This window comes from Chrysemys picta, chromosome 12, assembly GCF_011386835.1.
Source record: "Chrysemys picta bellii isolate R12L10 chromosome 12, ASM1138683v2, whole genome shotgun sequence".
NCBI classification, from domain to species: Eukaryota; Metazoa; Chordata; order Testudines; family Emydidae; genus Chrysemys; species Chrysemys picta.
This window is the reverse complement of record NC_088802.1, coordinates 11,241,938-11,264,356: the sequence shown is the minus strand read 5'-3', so window position 1 is coordinate 11,264,356 and position 22,419 is coordinate 11,241,938. Positions and strand designations below refer to the sequence as shown.

Here is a 22,419-nt window from a genome sequence, read left to right as displayed (position 1 = left end):
CCCCCCTTCGAGCCTGACAAATTCAAAAATTGTCAGGCCCGTTACGCAATTTGCGATCAAGCTGGAGGGACAGATACTGGGTTTTCTTATGGACAGCAGAGCTTTTGATCATAGCATTACATAGGCATTTGGCACATTGTATCAGAGCTTTGGAGCAACAAACCAGGACAAGCACACCCACTTTTGAGGAGTCCACTCGGTACAACCTCTGGTGTCCAATAGCTTTCCTGCCTCCCCAGCCCTCTGGCTAGAAATCTGAGGTAGCCAGAAGGATCCCATGGGCAATATGGGGAATGGGTTAACCTTCCATGTCCTTGCTTCCAAAGACTGTTGGTATGCAAATTTTAACAACAATTTTGGCCATAGAACACAGAAATAATTCCTATTGTGCCAGTAAATGCATGGTACGTTGAATGCTATTCAGCTGGCATCCATTTTCTCTGATGATCTGAAAGACATAAGAACAGAGGTCTACCCCTTCTGAGCAGTCAGTCATTGCTTAAAATATTTCCTTTATATACACATACTCTTGTTGATTTAAGGCAAAACAGAGGAATTACCCCATATTTCCTTGTATTTGTTTCATAGGCAGCCCAGGTTTCAGTGGCTTCTACCTTATTTGTTAGAAAATTGCATTAATACAGATGCTTTCTGGCTTGCTTCCAGATCCAAAGCTATCCACAGCTTAAAGATTCTTATTTAAAAAGAAAAGGACACAATTAACTTTCCCAGACTTTTGATTGCCTTTTACTTCTAACTCCTGCTTTCAAACACCCAGTGATCTGAAAGAGACAACACAACCTATATTGATAGGTTTGCATTTCTTTTACCTCTGCTACAATATACACTGCACATGTTCTGGGGAAAATGCACCTCCTCTCCACAATTCAATTTCCACAACACTAGCCACATCAATTTCTACACAAGGTGTAACTCTTTCTTTTTGAACACCGGGTAAAGACCATTTACTTAACATATAATCTGAAGGGCTATCCTCAGAGGGTTTTACCAGAGACCCACCCATCTGCCTGCTGACACTCTAACAGAGAATTACACAGAGAACAGAGGGAATTATGGCCTAATAGGATCCTATTACAGGAATTTCTACTAATACTGACAGCTACAGGGGACGGGACACAAGGATCCCAATTCGACCTCAAGGCTTCATCGCACGCGATGGCTTCCACTCTGAGGAATTACGAATGGGAGGCTCAGTTCCATCCACACACCTAACGCCCAAATGTATAAGACAGAAATTCATTAACCGGTTAACCAAAACCAGAACCAGATAGTGTCTCCTTATCCTATTAGGACTCACCTTATTGGAACACGAACCCCAGGAGCTGCGGTGAAGCAGAGAAAAGGGGTGAAACACCCCATTGGCGCCATTCCCAGTTTGCCGCAGCCGTCCAGAGCCCAATGTCCGAGCTAGGAGAGTCCCGACGGAGTCGCCAGTAACTGTTACCGAAATATCGGGTCCACATAGCTGAGAGCCAATAACAGCCAGACAGGGATAAGGAAGAGTTGCTTTATTCTGCAGAAGAAAGGAGAGCTTTGCACCTAGGTACAAAAACTCTGTCTTACACACATTTTACAGATCCTTTATACACAGTCAGACCAAGGTCCTTGCAGTGTTAACACTTGATTGGTGGTGGTCAGACCCCTGCTTTTGCTATCTGGTCGGTGAAAACCAGCTTGGGACCAGCTCCAACTACCTTAAGGCCTTGAAGGGAAAACAGTTGAAAAGTTCAGGCTACTGTGTACTTAGAATCATAGAATCATAGAATATCAGAGTTGGAAGGGACCTCAAGAGGTCATCTAGTCCAACCCCCTGCTCAAAGCAGGACCAATTCCCAGTTAAATCATCCCAGCCAGGGCTTTGTCAAGCCGGGCCTTAAAAACCTCCAGGGAAGGAGACTCCACCACCTCCCTGGGTAACGCATTCCAGTGTTTCACCACCCTCCTAGTGAAATAGTTTTTCCTGATATCCAACCTGGACCTCCCCCACTGCAACTTGAGACCATTGTTCCTTGTTCTGTCATCTGCCACCACTGAGAACAGCCGAGCTCCATCCTCTTTGGAACCCCCCTTCAGGTAGTTGAAGGCTGCTATCAAATCCCCCCTCATTCTTCTCTTCTGGAGACTAAACAATCCCAGTTCTCTCAGCCTCTCCTCATAAGTCATGTGCTCCAGCCCCCTAATCATTTTTGTTGCCCTCCGCTGGACTCTTTCCAATTTTTCCACATCCTTCTTGTAGTGTGGGGCCCAAAACTGGACACAGTATTCCAGATGAGGCCTCACCAATGTCGAATAAAGGGGAACGATCACGTTCCTCGATCTGCTGGCAATGCCCCTACTTATACAGCCCAAAATGCCGTTAGCCTTCTTGGCAACAAGAGCACACTGTTGACTCATATCCAGCTTCTCGTCCACTGTGACCCCTAGGTCCTTTTCAGCAGAACTGCTACCTAGCCATTCGGTCCCTAGTCTGTAGCAGTGCATGGGATTCTTCCGTCCTAAGTGCAGGACTCTGCACTTGTCCTTGTTGAACCTCTTCAGGTTTTTTTCTGCCCAATCCTCTAATTTGTCTAGGTCCCTCTGTATCCGATCCCTACCCTCTAGTGTATCTACCACGCCTCCTAGTTTAGTGTCATCTGCAAACTTGCTGAGAGTGCAGTCCACACCATCCTCCAGATCATTAATAAAGATATTAAACAAAACCGGCCCCAGGACCGACCCTTGGGGCACTCCACTTGAAAACGGCTGCCAACTAGACATGGAGCCATTGATCACTACCCGTTGAGCCCGACGATCTAGCCAGCTTTCTATCCACCTTACAGTCCATTCATCCAGCCCATACTTCTTTAACTTGGTGGCAAGAATACTGTGGGAGACAGTATCAAAAGCTTTGCTAAAGTCAAGATATATCACATCCACTGCTTTCCCCTCATCCACAGAGCCAGTTATCTCATCATAGAAGGCAATTAGGTTAGTCAGGCACGACTTCCCCTTCGTGAATCCATGCTGACTGTTCCTGGTCACTTTCCTCTCCTCTAAATGTTTCATAATTGATTCCTTGAGGACCTGCTCCATGATTTTTCCAGGGACTGAGGTGAGGCTGACTGGCCTGTAGTTCCCCGGATCCTCCTTCTTCCCTTTTTTAAAGATGGGCACTACATTAGCCTTTTTCCAGTCATCTGGGACCTCCCCCGATCGCCATGAGTTTTCAAAAATAATGACTAATGGCTCTGCAATCTCACCCGCCAACTCCTTTAGCACCCTCGGATGCAGCGCATCCGGCCCCATGGACTTGTGCACGTCCAGTTTTTCTAAATAGTCCCGAACCACTTCTTTCTCCACAGAGGGTTGGTCACCTTCTCCCCATGCTGTACTGCCCAGTGCAGCAATCTGGGAGCTGACCTTGTGCGTGAAGACAGAGGCAAAAAAATCATTGAGTACATTAGCTTTTTCCACATCCTCGGTCACTAGGTTGCCTCCCTCATTCAGTAAGGGGCCCACACTTTCCTTGATTTTCTTCTTGTTGCTAACATACCTGAAGAAACCCTTCTTGTTACTCTTAACATCTCTTGCTAACTGCAACTCCAAGTGTGATTTGGCCTTCCTGATTTCACTCCTGCATTCCTGAGCAATAATTTTATACTCCTCCCTGGTCATTTGTCCAATCTTCCACTTCTTATAAGCCTCTTTTTTGTGTTTAAGATCAGCAAGGATTTCACTGTTTAGCCAAGCTGGTCGCCTGCCATATTTACTATTCTTTCTACACATCGGGATGGTTTGTTCCTGCAACCTCAATAAGGATTCTTTAAAATACAGCCAGCTCTCCTGGACCCCTTTGCCCTTCATGTTATTCTCCCAGGGGATCCTGCCCATCTGTTCCCTGAGGGAGTCAAAGTCTGCATTTCTGAAGTCCGGGGTCCGTATTCTGCTGCTCTCCTTTCTTCCTTGTGTCAGGATCCTGAACTCGACCATCTCATGGTCACTGCCTCCCAGGTTCCCATCTACTTTTGCTTCCCCTACTAGTTCTTCCCTGTTTGTGAGCAGCAGGTCAAGAAAAGCTTTGCCCCTAGTTGGTTCCTCCAGCACTTGCACCAGGAAATTGTCCCCTACACTTTCCAAAAATTTCCTGGATTGCCTGTGCACCGCTGTATTGCTCTCCCAGCAGATATCAGGGTGATTAAAGTCTCCCATGAGAACCAGGGCCTGCGATCTAGCAACTTCTGCTAGTTGCCAGAAGAAAGCCTCGTCCACCTCATCCCCCTGGTCTGGTGGTCTATAGCAGACTCCAACCACGACATCACCCTTGTTGCTCACACTTCTCAACTTTATCCAGAGACTCTCAGGTTTTTCTGCAGTATCATACCGGAGCTCTGAGCAGTCATACTCCTCTCTTACATACAACGCAACTCCCCCACCTTTTCTGCCCTGCCTGTCCTTCCTGAACAGTTTATATCCATCCATGACAGTACTCCAGTCATGTGAGTTATCCCACCAAGTCTCTGTTATTCCAATCACATCATAGTTCCCTGACTGTGCCAGGACTTCCAGTTCTCCCTGCTTGTTTCCCAGGCTTCTTGCATTTGTGTATAGGCACTTAAGATAACTCAATGATCGTCCCTCTTTCTCAGCATGAGACAGGAGTCCTCCCCTCTTGAGCTCTCCTGCTTGTGCTTCCTCCCAGGATCCCATTTCCCCACTTACCTCAGGGCTTTGGTCTCCTTCCCCCGGTGAACCTAGTTTAAAGCCCTCCTCACTAGGTTAGCCAGCCTGCTGGCGAAGATGCTCTTCCCTCTCTTCGTTAGGTGGAGCCCGTCTCTGCCTAGCACTCCTTCTTCTTGGAACACCATCCCATGGTCGAAGAATCCAAAGCCTTCTCTCCGACACCACCTGCGTAGCCATTCGTTGACTTCCACGATTCGACGGTCTCTACCCCGGCCTTTTCCTTGCACAGGGAGGATGGACGAGAACACCACTTGCGCCTCAAACTCCTTTATCCTTCTTCCCAGAGCCACGTAGTCTGCAGTGATCCGCTCAAGGTCATTCTTGGCAGTATCATTGGTGCCCACGTGGAGAAGCAGGAAGGGGTAGCGATCCGAGGGCTTGATGAGTCTCTGCAGTCTCTCCGTCACATCGTGTATCCTAGCTCCTGGCAAGCAGCAGACCTCTCGGTTTTCCCAGTCAGGGCGGCAGATAGATGACTCAGTCCCCCTGAGGAGGGAGTCACCGACCACCACCACCCTCCTCCTCCTCTTGGGAGTGGTGGTCGTGGAACCCCCATCCCTAGGACAGTGCATCTTTTGCCTTCCAATCGGTGGAGTCTCCTTCTGCTCCCTTCCCTCAGATGGGCCATCTAGTCCACTCTCCGCATTAGCACCTGTAGAGAGAACATGGAAACGATTGCTCACCTGTATCTCCATTGCTGGTGCATGGACGCTCCTCTTTCTTCTTCTGGAGGTCACATGCTGCCAAACCTCCTCACAATCCTTCTGCGCCTGCTCTGAATCTTCAGAACATTGTGGCCGAAGAAGCATCTCCTGACGTCTGTCCAGGAAATCTTCATTTTCCCTTATGCAACGCAGAGTCGATACTTGTTTCTCCAGCCCTCGAACCTTCTCTTCTAATATGGAGACCAGCTTGCACTTTGTACAGACAAAGTCGCTTCTGTCCTGCGGAAGAAAGACAAACATGGCACAACCTGTGCAGGTTACAACAGCTGATTGCTCACCTTCCATATCACCGTCCTCTTAAGAGCTTCCTCAACTGTTGCAGGAACTACTCAGAGAAACCTGCAGATGAAAGCCTCAGTGCGCTCTCCCCACGCGAACTCCCAAGCAAACTCCTGCTGTTAGCCTCTGCTGTTCGCCGCTCAGCTGGTTCGCTGCTGACTGCCCTTATATACCAGTCAGGCCCACTCAAGGCCCACCAACACAGCCCCCCTAATGCAGCACTTAGCGTACCTCCTCTTGGACAGCTCCCAGGCAAACTCCCGCTGTTAGCCTATGCTGTTCGCCGCTCAGCTGGTTCGCTGCTGACTGCCATTATATACCAGTCAGGCCCACTCAAGTGTCTGCTTCCCCCTAATGGCCACTGGTTGACATAAAGGCTGACCTGTTAAGGGGGGGGGTCACTAGTAACTTTCACAATAGCTAGGAATGCTGCTAGCATAGGGTCTGAGGAGAGAGTCCACTTAGCCAGATAATCCTGCTGTAAGAGTGCCAATGCCTGAGATAATGGGGCGTCCAGGATTTCCAGGTTTATGGATCTTGGGTAGCAGATAGAATACCCCTGGTCAGGGCTCTAGGGGTGTGTCTGCGTAGATTTGTTCCCGTGCTATAGCAGGGAGTTTCTTGAGCAGTTGGTGTAGTTTCTTTTGGTACGTCTCAGTGGGATCGGAGGATAGTGGCCTGTAGAAAGTGGTGTTGGAGAGTTGCTTGGCAGCCTCCTGTTCAGAATCCAACCTGTTCATGATGACTGCAGCACCTCCTTTGTCAGCCCCTTTGATTAGAATGTCAGGCTTGTTTCTGAGTCCGTGGAAAGCGTTGCGTTCTGTGCGGCTGAGGTTATGGGGCAAGTGATGCTGTTTGTTCACAATCTGAGCCTGTGCAAGTCTGTGGAAGCACTCTGTGTAGAAGTCCACTCTGTCATTTCGACCGTCAGAAGGAGTCCACGCAGAATTCTTCTTCTCATATTGTTGATAGGAGGGTTCCTTTGGGTCAGTGCGCTGTTCAGTGGTGTGTTGAAAATATTCCTTGAGTCGGAGACGACAAAAGTAGGCTTCCAGATCACCACAGAATTGTATCATGTGCGGGCGGGTGGTGGGGCAGAAAGAGAGTCCCTGAGATAGGACAGACTCTTCTGCCGGGTTAAGTGTGTGTTTGGATAGATTAACAATATTGCTGGGTGAGTTAAGGGTACCCTTGTTGAAGCCCCCTGTGGCATGTAGGAGTTTAGATCGTTTACTGCCCTTAATAAGCATCAGAAAATAAACACAGGAGAGAGAACCCATAAGTGTTTGGACTGTGGGAAAGGTTTCACAGAGAGATCAGCACTTCTTACACATCAGACACTTCACACAGGAGAGGGTCCTCATAAGTTCTTGCACTCTGGGAAAGGTTTCATACTAAGCTCACAACTTATTAGACATCAGAGAATCCACACAAGAGCGAACCCTTATATATGCTTGGAATGTGGGGAAAATTGTAACTGTAGCTCAAAACTCACTCAACATGAGAAAACCCACATGTGAGAAAGACACTATAAATATTTTGAAAGTAGGAAAAGTTTAATAGGAGCTCTCGTCTTATTGCACACCTCACATTCCTTCTTAAGACAAACCTCAGAATTGCCTCGACTGTCGGAAATGTTTCCTGTAAAAGTCAGCCGTTATAACACATCAAAGGATCCACACAGGAGAGAGACCTCATCAGTGCTTGGACTGTGGGGAAAGCTTCATTCAGCGATCACCCCTCATTAAAAGTCAGAGAATCCACAGAGGTATGAGAGAGCCTAGGAATAGCCGGACTGCAGAAAAAGATTCAATTTGACTTCACACCTCAGTGACCCACACAGCAGAGAGGCCTTGAATGCGGGGGAAGCATTAGGTGCTCCTGGAGTATCAAGCATCTAGAAATCTGTACGGGGAAGAAACCGCTGAGATGTTCTCAGTGCGGAAAACGCTCCAAGTGGAGCTAACACCATGTTGGACATCCGAGACTCCCCCACACAGCAGGGAAATTCTCTCAGGGCCCTGACTAGGCCATAGGAACAACCCCATTTCCTCGTTCCCACACACGTCAGGGGCTTTTGGCTCCCAAGCATCCAGCTGCCCATGACTGGGGTGAGGATCCAGCAGCAGCCGAGCATCAGCTGGTCAGTGACCCACTGGCTCTGCCTGGTCTAAGCAAACCCCAGACAGAGGAGGAGACGCCCCGATCAGCCCCTCCTCCCTGCTGCAGCCCTGGCTGCTGAGCTGATGGGCCACAGGTCGGGGAAGGGAGAGAAAGAAACTCCACCAGCCGCTCCCTCTCCCTGGCTGAAGTTCCCCCCTCTCCCTTCCCCTCCCAGCCAGGATCCCCCTGCCATGGAGATGAGGAGAAGGACACTTGGGCCAGACCCCACCTTCACTCTAGACACCTGTCCCCAACCCCCATCTTCCACCAGCCCCTGAGCTGGGCTTCCCCACTGACTTGAGCTGTTCCCTTTTGGGCAAGTGTCCCTGGGGGCTGGTAACTCCTCCCCTCCCCAAATCCCCCAGGGTGCTGGGCTCTGGGGGAATCAAATGTTAAGGGATCAGGACTTCGGGTTCTGAAGATGTCTCTGGGGATTGAATGGCTGGGGCTGGTGGAGCTTGATATCAGGGGGAACTGGGTGCGGGGGTATCGCGTGTTTGGGGATCATAGGCTAAGCGCATTCAGCCAGCACCACTGAGAGGCACTGATTCCCACAGGACCTTTTGTCAGAGGCCTGGAGATCCCACCTCTGCCTCCGCAGCATCAGCCTCTGAAGTTCTGGCTAGGCTAGGAGGTGAGGTCGGGATTAGCCAGCAGATCTCTGTGACCCTCCACCAGATTTCCTAGTGTAAACTCACTCTGAGCATCTTATGTGCTGTGACCAGTGTTGCCTCATTTTTTACATCCATGTGTGGAATGAATTTGGTTCTATGCACCAGTATGTGACACATCATCTCCATACTAGTTCATATGGGGGTGGGGCCAAGAGGTTTGGAGAGTGTGGGGGGGGGCTCCAGGCTGGGACAGAGGGATGGTGTGCAGAGGGGTGAGGGCTCTGGCCAGGTGTGCAGACTGTGGGATGGGGCTGCAGATGAGGAGTTTGGGGTGCAGACTGCGGTGGGGAGAGGACTCCCCCCAGCCCTCTCTCACCACAGCTGCTTGGGACTGGGTGAGAGGCACCTCTCCCCAGCCGTGGCAGCTCCTGTGGCTGGGGTGAGGGAGGAGTTCCTCTCCCCAGCAGCTCCAGTGGACCTGGACCAAGCCTGGGGAGGGGCTCCTCTCCTTGCCTTCCTTCACGGCCCACGATAGCCAGCTGGTCACGCCCTCCCCCTGTCCCACCGTGTCCTGCGTTGGCATGACAGAGAGTTTCTTTGCCCCACTCACCCCACACTGATCCCTCTTGTGATCACCTTTGCACCCCATGTTCACCACTTGTGTAGGGTTTTGATATTTTGTGTGCAAAGTGTGCCTGGTGAGGTATCATTGGGAAACTCATGATCTGCTGAATATTGTGCCGTTGAAATGCGTGTGACACCAGTGCATACAGAATGGTGAGATTTTAATGTATGTTTGTTGCTAGGCTGACCATATTCCAGGTGCCCCAAAAGAGGACACTGATGGGGGCTGGGAGCTGATGGGGGGTAGGAACTGACGGGGGGTTGTAGAGTTAGAGGTGCTGGAGGGGGTGCGGTGGGGATACTCATGAGGTGAGGGCAGTGTTGGCAGCTGTCACAGTGGCAGAATGCTGGCAACAGCTGTCAGTCAGCGCCGACCTGTGGGACACTCCCCCAGGACTGGGAGTCTGGGCCTGGGTGGGTGGGATCTCGCAGCAATCAATCAGCTGTGGATGCAGGGCAATTGGCTAGTTGGGAAGGTGAATAATCAGGGATGTTTCTGAGTTTCAGCACTTGTGCTCTGCAAACACCCCCGGACATTTGCTGTTATGGCAAAACCCCTCAGCAGGCTCAAACAAGAGGATCTGTCCATAAAGACCCAGACATATGTCAAAGTTTTTGTTACTGAAATATGTCATAGTTCAAGGGATTGTCCCACTCAAAGTCCTGAGGGATGACAAAGGACCGAATGTGGGTGTTAGAAAACTCTTATCTGGCCGTCCATCACCAACAAGAAGAAAGGAGTAAACAAAGAAATTTATAATTCACCTGAAGGATGCTTTGGAGCTCACACACACCAGGAAGTTGCCTGACCCCATGACTGTTGGCCCCTTACTGAAACTTAGTGCACAGGGGAGGGGTTGGTTGGCTTCTCCCAGTACCAAAAGACAGGAAGATCCAATGAGAAAAGAAAACCCTGAGGCAGGCAGGCCAATGAGGGAGTCAGGTGCCAGTTCTCTGTGTGAGCTGGAGCTGCCTGCCAGAGAAGGGCAGAGCTAAGGGGAGAGGAGCAGCCAGAGCTGGGTTGGAGGCAGAGGAGTAGAAGCACTGATGCAGAGGGAAGCTGGGGCTGGAGCAGTCTGGAGCTGGGTGTGGTGAGCAGCTAGAGAGAGCGAGGGGGGGGGATCCTGGGCAGCGTGGGATGACATCATGTTTTCCTTTCCCCTTTCCCATTTTTTCCTTAATTTTTTTTATTACTTGCTGTTTAATAAATCGTATTTGTTCTGAACTTTACGCAATGCTGAATAGCGGCATCGGGGATGCGTCCGGAGTGAAAAGAGCACCCCAGAGTGCGGATACGACATCCTAGCCTCTGTCCTGACTGATCGCAACAAAATTTGGGCTGCAGACCCCGCAGGAATCTTGGGGCCAGCCTTGTCGGGGTTTCAGACACCAGAGTGGAAGGGGAGTCCTTGAGGTCTGGCAGGTCTCCAGGTAAAGGGAGTGGGAGCAAGGACTCAGCTCCTTTTGCTATTCGATTCTATCAGGGTGGCGTATAAGCCCGAAGAGTTCCCCACAATACTAAGACCGTTTCCCCTGCTTACCTCTGCATATTTATTGGTTTCTCGTAAAGTGAGTTAGGATTACAGGGGAAAGTGTCAGAGCTGCCACCAGTGAGAGTTGCTGGCCACACTCTGAGGCCACCACATTTGGTTGTGAGAATCCCTTGGCTAGTTGCTCATGATGGGCCCTTCTGACCTTAGAGCCTGTGAGTGGAACAGGAGCCGGACACAGAGATGCTGCAGCGCGATGGGTTGATCGCTAGGACCCAGGAGCAGCTGGGAGGCGGCTCTGGGGGGAGCGATCGCTGGGCTCAGGCCCGGCAGCAGGAAGTGACTCGCAGCCGCTGCGGGGACTCTGGCTCCAGGCTCCTGGCGAGATCCCCGAGCCCCGGCGGCTGGTGCTGGGAGCCCGGAGCCCTGGCTGCAGCCGGGAGAGGGGAATCTCCAGCAGGGCCCTTCCCGCTGCTCCCCAGGAGCCTCTCCCAGGGCAGAGCCCCCAGCCCGGCCAGGCCCCTTCCCGGCCCGGCCCCTGCCCCAGGGGGCCCCGCTCGGAGGGAAGGTGAGAGACACCCGCCCCCAGAACACCCGAGCTGCAGGGGGAGGAGGATAAAGAGGTGCAGGGGGTGAGGGCAGGCAGGGAGGGCGCAGGAGGCGGGCGCTGGGGATGCGGGGGGCAGGCTGGGATGGGGGCCGGGGTGCACTGAAGGGAAGATGGGGTGACGGGGGGGATTGTGGGGCTGAGGGGAGCGAGGCTGGAATGGGGGATGATGTGAGTCGGGGGCACTGCGAGGGCAGTAGGGGTGTGGGGAGACTGGCGGGGGACAGAGGCAAAATCCCATCCCCCCACACCCTGCTCCCAGTGTGTTACTGTCAGACACACCCGTGTTGGTGGGGTTTGTGTCTCATGAGTTTTGGGGTCGCCCAGGGCCCTGGTCTGATTTCTGGGCAGGATTCACATCTCAGCCACCCCGGAGTCACTGCTGCTTTGGGCAGGCAGGGAGTGTGGTTGGGCCAATGGGATTAGCCTCTCCCTGCCTGTCCCTGGGGGCTGCTGGGGGAGTCCAGGGCAGCTCATTCTTTAGGTGATGCCATCAGAGGGCTCCTGCTGCTCCTAAGGGAGAGGAGTTTACACGGAAGTGTGGGAAAATCCCCCAAAGTGGCCCCTTTAGTTCTGCTTTTTTTCTAGCATTTGCTTCAGAGATACTGTTACTGGGAGGGTCTGAAGAGTCTGGGAGGGAATCACGGTGTTACATGGACTGAAGCCCCTTCTGTAACCTCCCCCATCATTCCTCTTGCCCTGACAGGCTGAGGAATCACGTCCACCTTTTGCTCCAGATGGGCCCATCTTCCAGGAGACAGGGAAGGGAAATGTCTGTGATGGAGCCAGCTCAGGTAGGGGATTATCAGGGAGCTCCTGGGCAGGGGCAGGGAGGAGACAGGGTGTGATAAACCTGCTGATTTTCTGAGTGGGCCCATTGGTGATGGGGGAGGGGAGATGGGACATTCCCCCATTTCTCAAACAGGATATAACCCCCTTGCACAGGGCTGGGAGTGAGACCCAACTAGCCACAGGCTGCTGTGAAATATGAAGGGAAGCTGTTGGGATTCCTGTCCCTGGCTCAGAGCTCTGCTTCCCGTATCAGCCTGTGTCTCGCAGGTGTGTGGGAAATGAGGAGACCCTGCCCTGCTCCGTGTGCTGGGGGGAGACAAGTAGCTCTCACCTTCTCCCCATCCCCTGAAGGCTCCTGGCTGCTCTGAGCAGGTTGGGGGTGGGATTCTGCTACTCTGTCGCTCCCAGAGCGTCCATATCTTTATCTGTCCTCACAGATAACTAGTGGGATTGTGGCTGGAGCATCAGGTAATGAGTGGGGGCTTTTGGTGTTCCAGATGCCGGTAACCTTCGAGGAGGTGGCTGTGTATTTCACCCAGGGGCAGGGGGCTCTCCTGGACCCCGCTCAGAGAGCTCTCTACAGGGACGTCATGCAGGAGAACTACGAGACGGTGACCTCACTGGGTAAGGGATTCTTGTCCCCTCAGTTATTCAAAGTCGTGGGGTCTGCATGTCTACCTCTGTTCAGGTTCTTCCCTGGTCAGTTAGCTCAGAGGCGAATGGGTTCCATAATGCACAGCTGCCGTGTGAGAGAGACTTGCATCTCTGTGCCCTCTCCAGTGGGACATGGGTGTCAAAACACAATGGACAAGCTAAACCATCCCCACCCTCCAGCTTTCAAAGGGGCATAAATCCATCATTGTCCTGTCTGTGTTGTTTCACAGCTGCACAAACAATCCCTGTTCACCTCCCTCCTTGGGAATAGCTCCAGCCATGAGGAGGGCTCTGGGCTCTGCAGGTTTAGAAAGAGGCAGGGGTTTAAGTCCAGAGCTGTGTGTGAGTCAGCAAGGCCCCCAGAGTGCACAGATCTTGGGAAAGCCTAGTGAGGGTGTAGTAATAATTCAACTCACCTCCCCAGATAACTTCCTCTGCGCAAGGGACTCAGTGACCATGTTCCCATCCTCTTGGCTTCCACGTTCCTCCAGCAGAGCGCAGGGACAGGTTCCACTCACGGAATGTCCTTTCTGACAAATACTCCACCAGTGCTCCATGCACCCTAATCTGGTCTGATTTCACCCTCTGCACAGGATTCCCCCTTCCCAAACCTGATCTGATCGCCTGGCTAGAACGAGGGGAAGAGCCCTGGGTTTCTGATCTCCAAGTCTGCGAGGAAAGAAGGCTTCTGAGAAGCACCCGTACAGGTGAGGACTGACACAGAAACCATCTAGGGAATGAAGGAAAAAGGTTAGGATCCCAAAATATGGTGTGAGTAAGCGCCCTCAGTTCTTCCTCATCTCAGTCAGGACAGGGCTTCAGTCATCAGATATAGCTCACGCCATTCCACCCAGCCTCTTCTCTGCAGGAGTTTGCTTTCCAGCTTTCCTTCCCTGTGAGTGTTTGGGTGGGATGTGGAGGCGGAGTCCCGTTGCTCAGTCTTTGTGTTGGGTTTTCCCTTTGTGCTATTCCTCTTTCTCCCCAGCACAATGACTCCTGTCTGGATTGTGTCTCTCCCAGCAGGTGCTGAGCGAGGGAGTGAGAATGAGGCGGGGAATCATCATGAGGAAGTTCCTGGGGAAGTGGAACCGCAGGGGACCTTTGTGGGAAGAGCTGAAGGGAATTTTTCCCAGTGCTTGGAGCAGGCAGAAGCCTTGGGAAGTTGGCACAGGTCAGAGAGGCTTCTGGGACACCTCCCAGGGAAGAAAGTGGATGAATCTGTTAACGGTGGGGGAGGAGAGGAGGATCCCACAGCGCCGCAGACAAATCCCAAGAAAGAGCCACCCTGGCACTACCTTCAGTCTCTCGAGTGCGGGAAATGTTTCATATCAAAGACACAAATAATTAGACATCAGTTAAGCCACACAGGGGAGAGACCCCACAACTGCTTGGACTGTGGAAAAAGTTTCACAGAGAGGGCAAACCTTTTTCAACATCAGGCATTACAAACAGGAGCGAGACCCCACAAGTGCTTGGACTGTGGGAAAAGTTTCATAAGAAGGTCACACCTTGTTTATCATCAGGCAATCCACACAGGAGAGAGACCCCACAAGTGCTTGGATTGTGGGAAAAGTTTCATAGAGCGGTCAAACCTTGTTTATCATCAGGCAATCCACACAGGAGTAAGACCCCACAAGTGCTTGGACTGTGGGAAAAGTTTCATACAGAGGTCAGACCTTGTTAAACATCAGGCATTACACACAGGAGAGAGACCCCACAAGTGCTTGGACTGTGGGAAAAGTTTCATACAGAGGTCACACCTAGTTCACCATCAGGCATTACACACAGGAGAGAGACCCCACAAGTGCTTGGACTGTGGGAAAAGTTTCATACAGAGGTCACACCTAATTCGCCATCAGGCATTACACACAGGAGCGAGACCCCACAAGTGCTTGGACTGTGGGAAAAGTTTCATAGACCGGTCAAACCTTGTTAAACATCAGGCAATCCACACAGCGGAGAGACCCCACAAGTGCTTGGACTGTGGGAAAAGTTTCATACAGAGGTCAGACCTTGTTAAACATCAGGCATTACACACAGGAGAGAGACCCCACAAGTGCTTGGACTGTGGGAAAAGTTTCATACAGAGGTCACACCTAGTTCACCATCAGGCATTACACACAGGAGAGAGACCCCACAAGTGCTTGGACTGTGGGAAAAGTTTCATACAGAGGTCACACCTAATTCGCCATCAGGCATTACACACAGGAGAGAGATCCCACAAGTGCTTGCACTGTGGGAAAAGTTTCATAGAGCGGTCAGACCTTGTTAAACATCAGGCAATCCACACAGGCGAAAAACCCCACAAGTGCTTGGACTGTGGGAAAAGTTTCATACAGAGGTCAGACCTTGTTAAACATCAGGCATTACACACAGGAGAGAGACCCCACAAGTGCTTGGACTGTGGGAAAAGTTTCAGACAGAGGTCACACCTAGTTCGCCATCAGGCATTACACACAGGAGAGAGACCCCACAAGTGCTTGGACTGTGGGAAAAGTTTCATAGAGCGGTCAGACCTTGTTAAACATCAGGCAATCCACACAGAAGAGAGACCCCACAAGTGCTTGGACTGTGGGAAAAGTTTCATACAGAGGTCACACCTAGTTCGCCATCAGGCATTACACACAGGAGAGAGACCGCACAAGTGCTTGGACTGTGGGAAAAGTTTCATAGTGCGGTCAGACCTTGTTAAACATCAGGCAATCCACGCAGGAGAAAAACCCCACAAGTGCTTGGACTGTGGGAAAAGTTATTTACAAAGATCAAGCCTTGTTCAACATCAGGCAATCCACACAGAAGAGAGACCCCACAAGTGCTTGGACTGTGGGAAAAGTTTCATAAGAAGGTCACACCTAATTCGCCATCAGGCATTACACACAGGAGCGAGACCCCACAAGTGCTTGGACTGTGGGAAAAGTTTCATACAGAGGTCACACCTAATTCGCCATCAGGCATTACACACAGGAGCGAGACCCCACAAGTGCTTGGACTGTGGGAAAAGTTTCATAAGAAGGTCACACCTTGTTCAACATCAGGCAATCCATACAGGAGAGAGACCCCACAAGTGCTTGGACTGCGGAAAGTGTTTCATATGGAGGTCTGACCTTATTAAACATGGAAGAATCCACACAGGATCTAAACTTCTGTGACACGTGGCAAGAAAGGTTTAAGCAACTTGCATGTAATTGACTCAGGGTCAACGTTTAGAGAGAGATTTTGAAAGTGTGTCCACCTTAGATAGCTAGAGATTGAAATGTAAATGTGTATTTTCAAAGACGTGGAAGAAGAGGGCAAGTCATGTCTGAGTAACCTAATTGCCTTCTATGACGAGATAACTGGCTCTGTGGATGAGGGAAAAGCAGTGGATGTTTTATTCCTTGATTTTAGCAAAGCTTTTATATGATCTCCTACAGAATTCTTGCCAGCAAGTTAAAGAAGTGTGGCCTGGATGAATGGGCCATAAAGTGGATAGAAAGCTGGGTAGATCGACTGGCTCAACTGGTAGTGACCAATGGCTCCATGTCTAGTTGGCAGCCGGTATCAAGAGGCGTGCCCCAAGGGTCGATCCTGTGGCCGGTTTTGTTCAGTATCTTCATTAATCATCTGGAGGATGATGTGGACTGCACCCTCAGCAAGTTTGCCGATGACACTAAACTGGGAGAACTGGTAGATACGCTGGAGGGTAGGGATAGGATACAGAGGGACGTAGACAAATTAGAGGATTGGGCCAAAATAAATCTGATGAGGTTCAACAAGAACAAGTGCAGAGTCCTGCACTTAGGATGAAAGAATCCCATTCACTGCTACAGACTAGGGACCGACTGGCTAGGCAGCAGTTCTGCAGAAAAGGACCTAGGAGTTACAGTGGATGAGAAGCTGGATATAAGTCAACAGTGTGCCCTTGTTGCCAAGAAGGCGAACGGCATTTTGGGCTGTATAAGTAGGAACATTGCCAGCAAATCAAGGGACGTGATCGTTCCCCTCTATTCAAGATTGGTGAGGCCTCATCTGGAGTATTGTGTTCAGGTTTGGGCCCCACACTAAAAGAAGGATGTGGAAAAATTGGAAAGAGTCCAGCGGAGGGCAACAAAAATGATTAGGGGGCTGGAGCACGTGACTTATGAGGAAAGGCTGAGAGAACGGGGATTGTTTAGTCTACGGAAGAGAAGAATGATGGGATATCTGGTAGCTACTTTCAACTACCTGAAAGTGGGTTCCAAAGAGGATGGATCTAGACTGTTCTCAGTGGTACCAGATGACAGAACAAGGAGCAATGGTCTCCAGTTGCAGTGGGGATAGTTTAGGTTGGATATCAGGAAACACTTTTTCACTAGGAGGGTGGTGAAGCACTGGAATCGGTTACCTGGAGAGGTGGTGGAATCTCCTTTCTTAGAGGTTTTTAAGGTCAGGCTTGACAAAGCCCTGTCTGGGATGGTTTAGTTGGGGAGTGGTCCTGCTTTAAGCAGGGGGTTGGAGTAGATGACCTCCTGAGGTCCCTTCCAACCCTGATATTCTATGATTCTAAGAGGGGTAACTGTAGTAGTCTATGTTTAGCTATCCAAAGTGTTCCTGTATTCTGTTAAATCAGGGATCAATAATTCAGTGATTATGCCCATGTCCCATGCCACTTGCCCAATTCCAGCTCAGTCTCTTTGAATTCACTGGGGGTAGGGGCTGAGGGATGGAGGGAAAGTTTATAGCTGAAATTTTGCAAGTTTAGTGTTAATCGCAATCAGTGTGGCTTGTTGGTTTGTTTTTTTTAAAGAGCACTGGCTTTCAGCCCCAGTTGGCTGCGGCTCATGAGGAAGGAACAGGCCTATCTGGGAGGTGGGGATAAATGCTCAGGCTCTCAAACCCAGGTGGAGCAGCAGCACAGAAGTCGGGGTGGCAATGGGGTGATAAGTCTGCTGTGAACAGCGATATTGAGGAATATCACTCTTCACGTGGCCACCCTAACTTCTGTGCTGCTGTTGGAGGCCTTCAGAGCTGTGCACATCGCCAATGACTACTCTGCCTTTAGAGCTGGGTGGTGATATGTGTGCTTTTGAGGGTGTGGGCGTAAATGACCACCGACACCAAGGTGGGGGTGGCAATGAAACACATCTGAGAACCACTGGTCTACACTCTTATGGGCACCACGTTTATAAAATGATAAATCTTCCCCAAAGTATGGCTTGTGAGGTATCATGGGAAAAGTCATCATCTGCTGAATATTAGTGTCCCATTAAAATGTGTCTATCAGCACTGTCCATGGAGCTCTGAGAGTTTGCTGTATGTTTGTTACATGCTGTAAAGCTGGAAAACGCCCACAGACGAGCTCCTCAGAGACAATGTCACCTGCACACCAGCTAGGTGCTACGTGGCCAGTAATTGCTCAGCCGGCCATTCACCAGCTGTGGAGCTGGGAACAGGAGAGTTACAATTCACCGGAAGGACGGCTGCACGCTCACTTAGGCCACAGACTGATTGTCGCCTGCCCCCCGACTGGGGGATGAACCTCAAAGAGGAGAGTGGTATAAAAGCACAAGGGAGAATTGCCTCCATTTTTACCTCTCCTCTCCCATCTTTACAGAAGGCAACAAGATGGCTTGAAAGGCAACAGGGGCCTTGGAGTGGGGAGGATGGACCAGGGCTGGAAGGAAATCCAGGCTGTGTACTAAAAACTATGAACTGCCTCCAACAGCAGGTGGGGTGAGAAAACGTGCTTGCTTCGTATTTTCCTTAGACCTTGGCTACACTTGCAGATGTACAGCGCTGAGAGTTAAACCTGACTTTGTACAGCTGAGTAGGGAAAGCGCTGCAGTCTGTCCACACTGACAGCTGCCCAGCGCACTGTCGTGGCCACATTTGCAGCATTTGCTGCGCCATTGGGAGCGGTAGATTATGGGCAGCTATCCCACAGAGCACTTCTTCCCATTCTGGCGCCGTGGGTTGGGGGAAGGAGGCATGGGTGCAGGGGATTCTGGGTCTGGTCCCAACGCCCCGTTATGCATCACTTCGCATCCCAGAAATCCCTTTGTTTCCATCCACCTTTAGCGCCATCTTTCAACGGTTTTTGTGCAGCGTGATCTGTCTGCGGGAAATGGAGCTCGAACTGGTGAGGCGTATGCTGACTTATCTCATCAGCACGTTACGTTTGGCTGTCGAACTATTCCTTAAGATCCAAAGTGACAGTGAGAGTGAGGAGTCCGACGATGCTATCGAGCCGCGTAACGCGTATGACACAAAATTGCTTGTGTCAGCCACGAACATGCTCAGCACCGTGGAACACCGCTTTTGGGCTCGGGAAACAAGCACCGAGTGGTGGGATCACATCGTCATGGATGTCTGGGATGACGAGCAGTGGCTGCAGAACTTTCGGATGAGAAAAGCCACTTTCATGGGACTGTGTGAGGATCTCGCTCCCACCCTGAGGCGCAAGGACACGAGATTGAGAGCTGCCCTGCCAGTAGAGAAGCAGGTGGCTATTGCAATCCGGAAGCTGGCAACTCCAGACTGCTACCGGTCGGTCGCAAACCAGTTTGGAGTGGGAAAGTCGACCGTGGGAATCGTGTTGATGCAAGTTTGCAAGGCCATTAATCGCATCCTACTTAGAAGAACCGTGACCCTGGGTAACGTGCAGGAAATAGTGGATGGCTTTGCACAAATGGGGTTCCCTAACTGTGGAGGGGCGATAGATGGGACACACATTCCTATTCTGGGACCACCCCACCTAGGATCCGAGTATGTTAATCGGAAGGGGTATTTCTCTATGGTTCTCCAGGCGCTTGTAGATCACCGTGGGCGTTTCATTGACATTAACACAGCCTGGCCCGGAAAGGTGCATGACGCACGCATCTTTCGGAGCACTTGGCTGTTCAGGAAGATGCAGGCCGGGACTTTTTTCCCAGAGCGGAAGATCACGGTGGGGAAGTCGAAATGCCCATTGTGATCCTTGGAGATCCCGCTTACCCGTTAATGCCATGGCTCATGAAACCCTACACAGGGAGCCTTGACAGCAGCAAGGAACGGTTCAACTACAGGCTGAGCCGGTGCCGAATGACTGTGGAGTGTGCCTTTGGCCGTTTAAAGGCCCGCTGAGGATCTCTGTATGAGAAGCTGGACTTGGCCGAAAACAGCATCCCCGCGGTTATATCCGCGTGCTGTGCCCTCCATAATATTTGTGAAGGGAAGGGTGAAAGCTTCACTCAGGCATAGACCTCCGAGGTTCAACACCTGGAGGCTGAATTTGCACAGCCAGAGATCAGGGCTATTACAGTGTCCCAGCGCGGTGTTGCAAGGATTAGGGATGCCTTGAGGGAGCAATTTGAGGCTGAAAACCAGCAGTGATATCTGGTGTCCTGCATGGGAGTGAAGTGCAGTAGTTCCAATCTTTAAGAATCAGTGTTTGCTAAGCAGACAAGCAGACTTGCAGTGCCTGTCTATTTCCTGGGCTAAGGAGTCTTTTACCTTATGCAATAATAAAAAATGTTTTCAAAGCCAAAAAATGCATTTATTAAAAAGAAAACAAATTTATTTATTGAAAAGAAACAAGGGGGTGGAGTGGGGAATGGTACAATCACAGATTCGCATATGTCCTGTCTGGTGTGCTTTGCGCAGTGAGTGCTGCACTTCAGGATAGCTATACTGCATGGTGATGGGGGTTGAGTGCAGAGGGTAAGGGTCATGGTTTTCAGAGCTGCGTGGTGAAGATACTGGTTCTGGAGGCAGCTGGTGGTGTGAAAAACACGGAAGTTGGGGAAAGTGGGTTGGAGGTGACAGTGGGGCACAACGGAAAGAGTTTTGGGACAAGAGCTGTCGGGGGGGGTCGCGTTTGCATTTCTGATAGCGTGTGCTTGGCGCTCCAGGATGCTTATGAGACGATCCGTGCTTTGCTGCCAGTGCTCCATGCTTTGCCGCCGGTGCTTTGTTTGAGGGCTGGGCTGCACTGTCCTCTGGGTGTCTGTGCCTTGGGGAGAGCCAACAGCTTCAGGGGGCACCTACACTGAACACTGTCCCAACATTTTCCACAGGAGTTCGTCCCGGACGATATCTTCCAGCTGAGGGTGACCTGGGAAGCAAGGGAGGATCTTCTACTGCAATGCATCTTCTGCCCTGGCCCATATGCAGCTTGCCTGTGTGCAGCAATGGTCCCCCTGCCCCTTGCGGCACAGTGGCACGGACACGTTAGCCTGGCTGGGACAAGGACCACGGTGGCTCTCCTGATAAAGCTGCGCAAGCGCATTGCACACGTTCTGGATGAGACATCCGAGGACGTTACCGAGGCCGATTACCGTGATGTGATAAACCACATCAATGCACTATTCCGCATCTAGGCATGCATGCCTAACCCTCCTCTCCCAAAGAGCCCGCACGGAAAAAATTCCTTCCCAGAAAAAAACCCGCTTACCGGGAACCTGCCCTTCTGTTTGTCCTCCACCAAGTACCATCTGCTGCGACTGGCTACCTTCCTCCTGGCTCAAGAAGAGCTCCTGGCTGCATGGCTCCAGGGACTCTGGGGTGTCTCCATCCGCCCCACCACCCTCACTCCCCTTTTCCTCCTCCTCCTCCCCCCCCCACCGGCTCTGAAGTGTCCATGGAAGTGCTCGGAGTGGAGGTGGGGTTAACCCCAAGTATCGCATCCAGCTCTTTGTAGAATCGGCAGGTCACGGCGGGAGCACCTGAGCGGCCGTTTGTGTTGCGGGCTGCGGTAGGCCCTCGGCAGCTCCTTCACTTTAATCCTGCACTGCAGGGCATCCCAGTCATGGCCACTTTCCATCATGTCCTTTGATACCTTCCCGAAGGTATCGGAATTCCTATGCTGGAGCGCAGCTGGGACTGGACAGCTTCCTCCCCCCGTACACTGGTGAGGTCCAGCAAGTCGCCATTGCTCCATGCTGGGGCTCGCTTGGCGCGTGGAGGCATGGTCACCTGGAAAGATTTGCTGATAGCTCTCCACACCATGCCGGGCTGAGCAAACAGGAAGGGGATTTTTAAAATTCCCGGGGAATGTAAAGGGTGGGTCACATGATTGGTTACCTGAGGCCAGGGCAATAGAGTTTGAACTGATGACCAGAGTGGCTAGAACAGGCATTGTGGGATACTGCCGAATACTTCTGGAGGCCAGTCACAGCGCATTGGACGGCCACGCTGGCGCCGCAGCACTGCAGCAGCAGCGCAATACACGCTATTCCTCTCGGGGAGGTGGAGTACATGCAGCGCTGCAACCACGGAGATACAGAGCTGCAAATGCCTTGCCAGTGTGGACGGGGAGTTAGTTACAGCGCTGGGGGCGGCTTTACAGCGCTGTAACTCGCAAGTGTACCAAGGACTTAGATTGGTAAAATTTAGGATTTAAAATGCATGTTTTAATTTTATAGTTTTAACCGGTTCTGACCTTTTACATCTTTCTCTCTTGTAATCCCTGAAAACCCCCTTGCTCCAGTTAATAAATTGGTTTTAGTGTTTTGTCTGGACCTGTGTTTTTTCATTGAAGTGTTTGGGGGATTTGACTGGAGAGAACAAGGCTTTGGCCTAATCCGGCCCCTTTATGGGGGCGACCCACTAATTACTGAGTTTGTCCAGTGCAGTGGGCAGACTGAGCAGTCCAAGTTGCACATTCCCGGCATGCAAAGCTGGGAGTAGAAAATTGGTTGATGTTGCTGTGTCGTTTGGTACATTCCTGAGTGTCTGGCTAGTCGCACTCAGTACAGTGCAGCCAGGAGTGACTTTGAAGGCTGGTGGCTGTGTGG

General features: G+C 51.2%; 1 protein-coding gene across 8 annotated transcripts; it reads left to right on the top strand.

Annotated features, from left to right (window-relative positions):
* Positions 1-10,933: 10,933 nt before the first annotated feature.
* Positions 10,934-22,143, top strand: LOC135974940 (zinc finger protein 585A-like). Of its 8 annotated transcripts, none has more exons than XR_010592020.1 (6): positions 10,934-11,203; positions 11,949-12,036; positions 12,532-12,658; positions 13,282-13,395; positions 13,709-16,684; positions 20,701-22,143. XR_010592020.1 is itself a non-coding variant. In XM_065564419.1 (6 exons), exons 2-6 carry the CDS (start codon positions 11,980-11,982, stop codon positions 20,729-20,731), a joined length of 477 nt encoding a protein of 158 aa, XP_065420491.1. In that variant the 5' UTR covers positions 10,940-11,203; positions 11,949-11,979; the 3' UTR covers positions 20,732-22,143. The 8 variants fall into 8 exon arrangements, 6 of the variants coding, with proteins under 6 accessions (XP_065420488.1, XP_065420487.1, XP_065420491.1 ...); XR_010592019.1 differs by having other exon boundaries at positions 13,709-19,299; XM_065564419.1 differs by having other exon boundaries at positions 10,940-11,203; positions 13,712-13,859.
* The last annotated feature ends 276 nt before the right edge of the window (positions 22,144-22,419 follow it).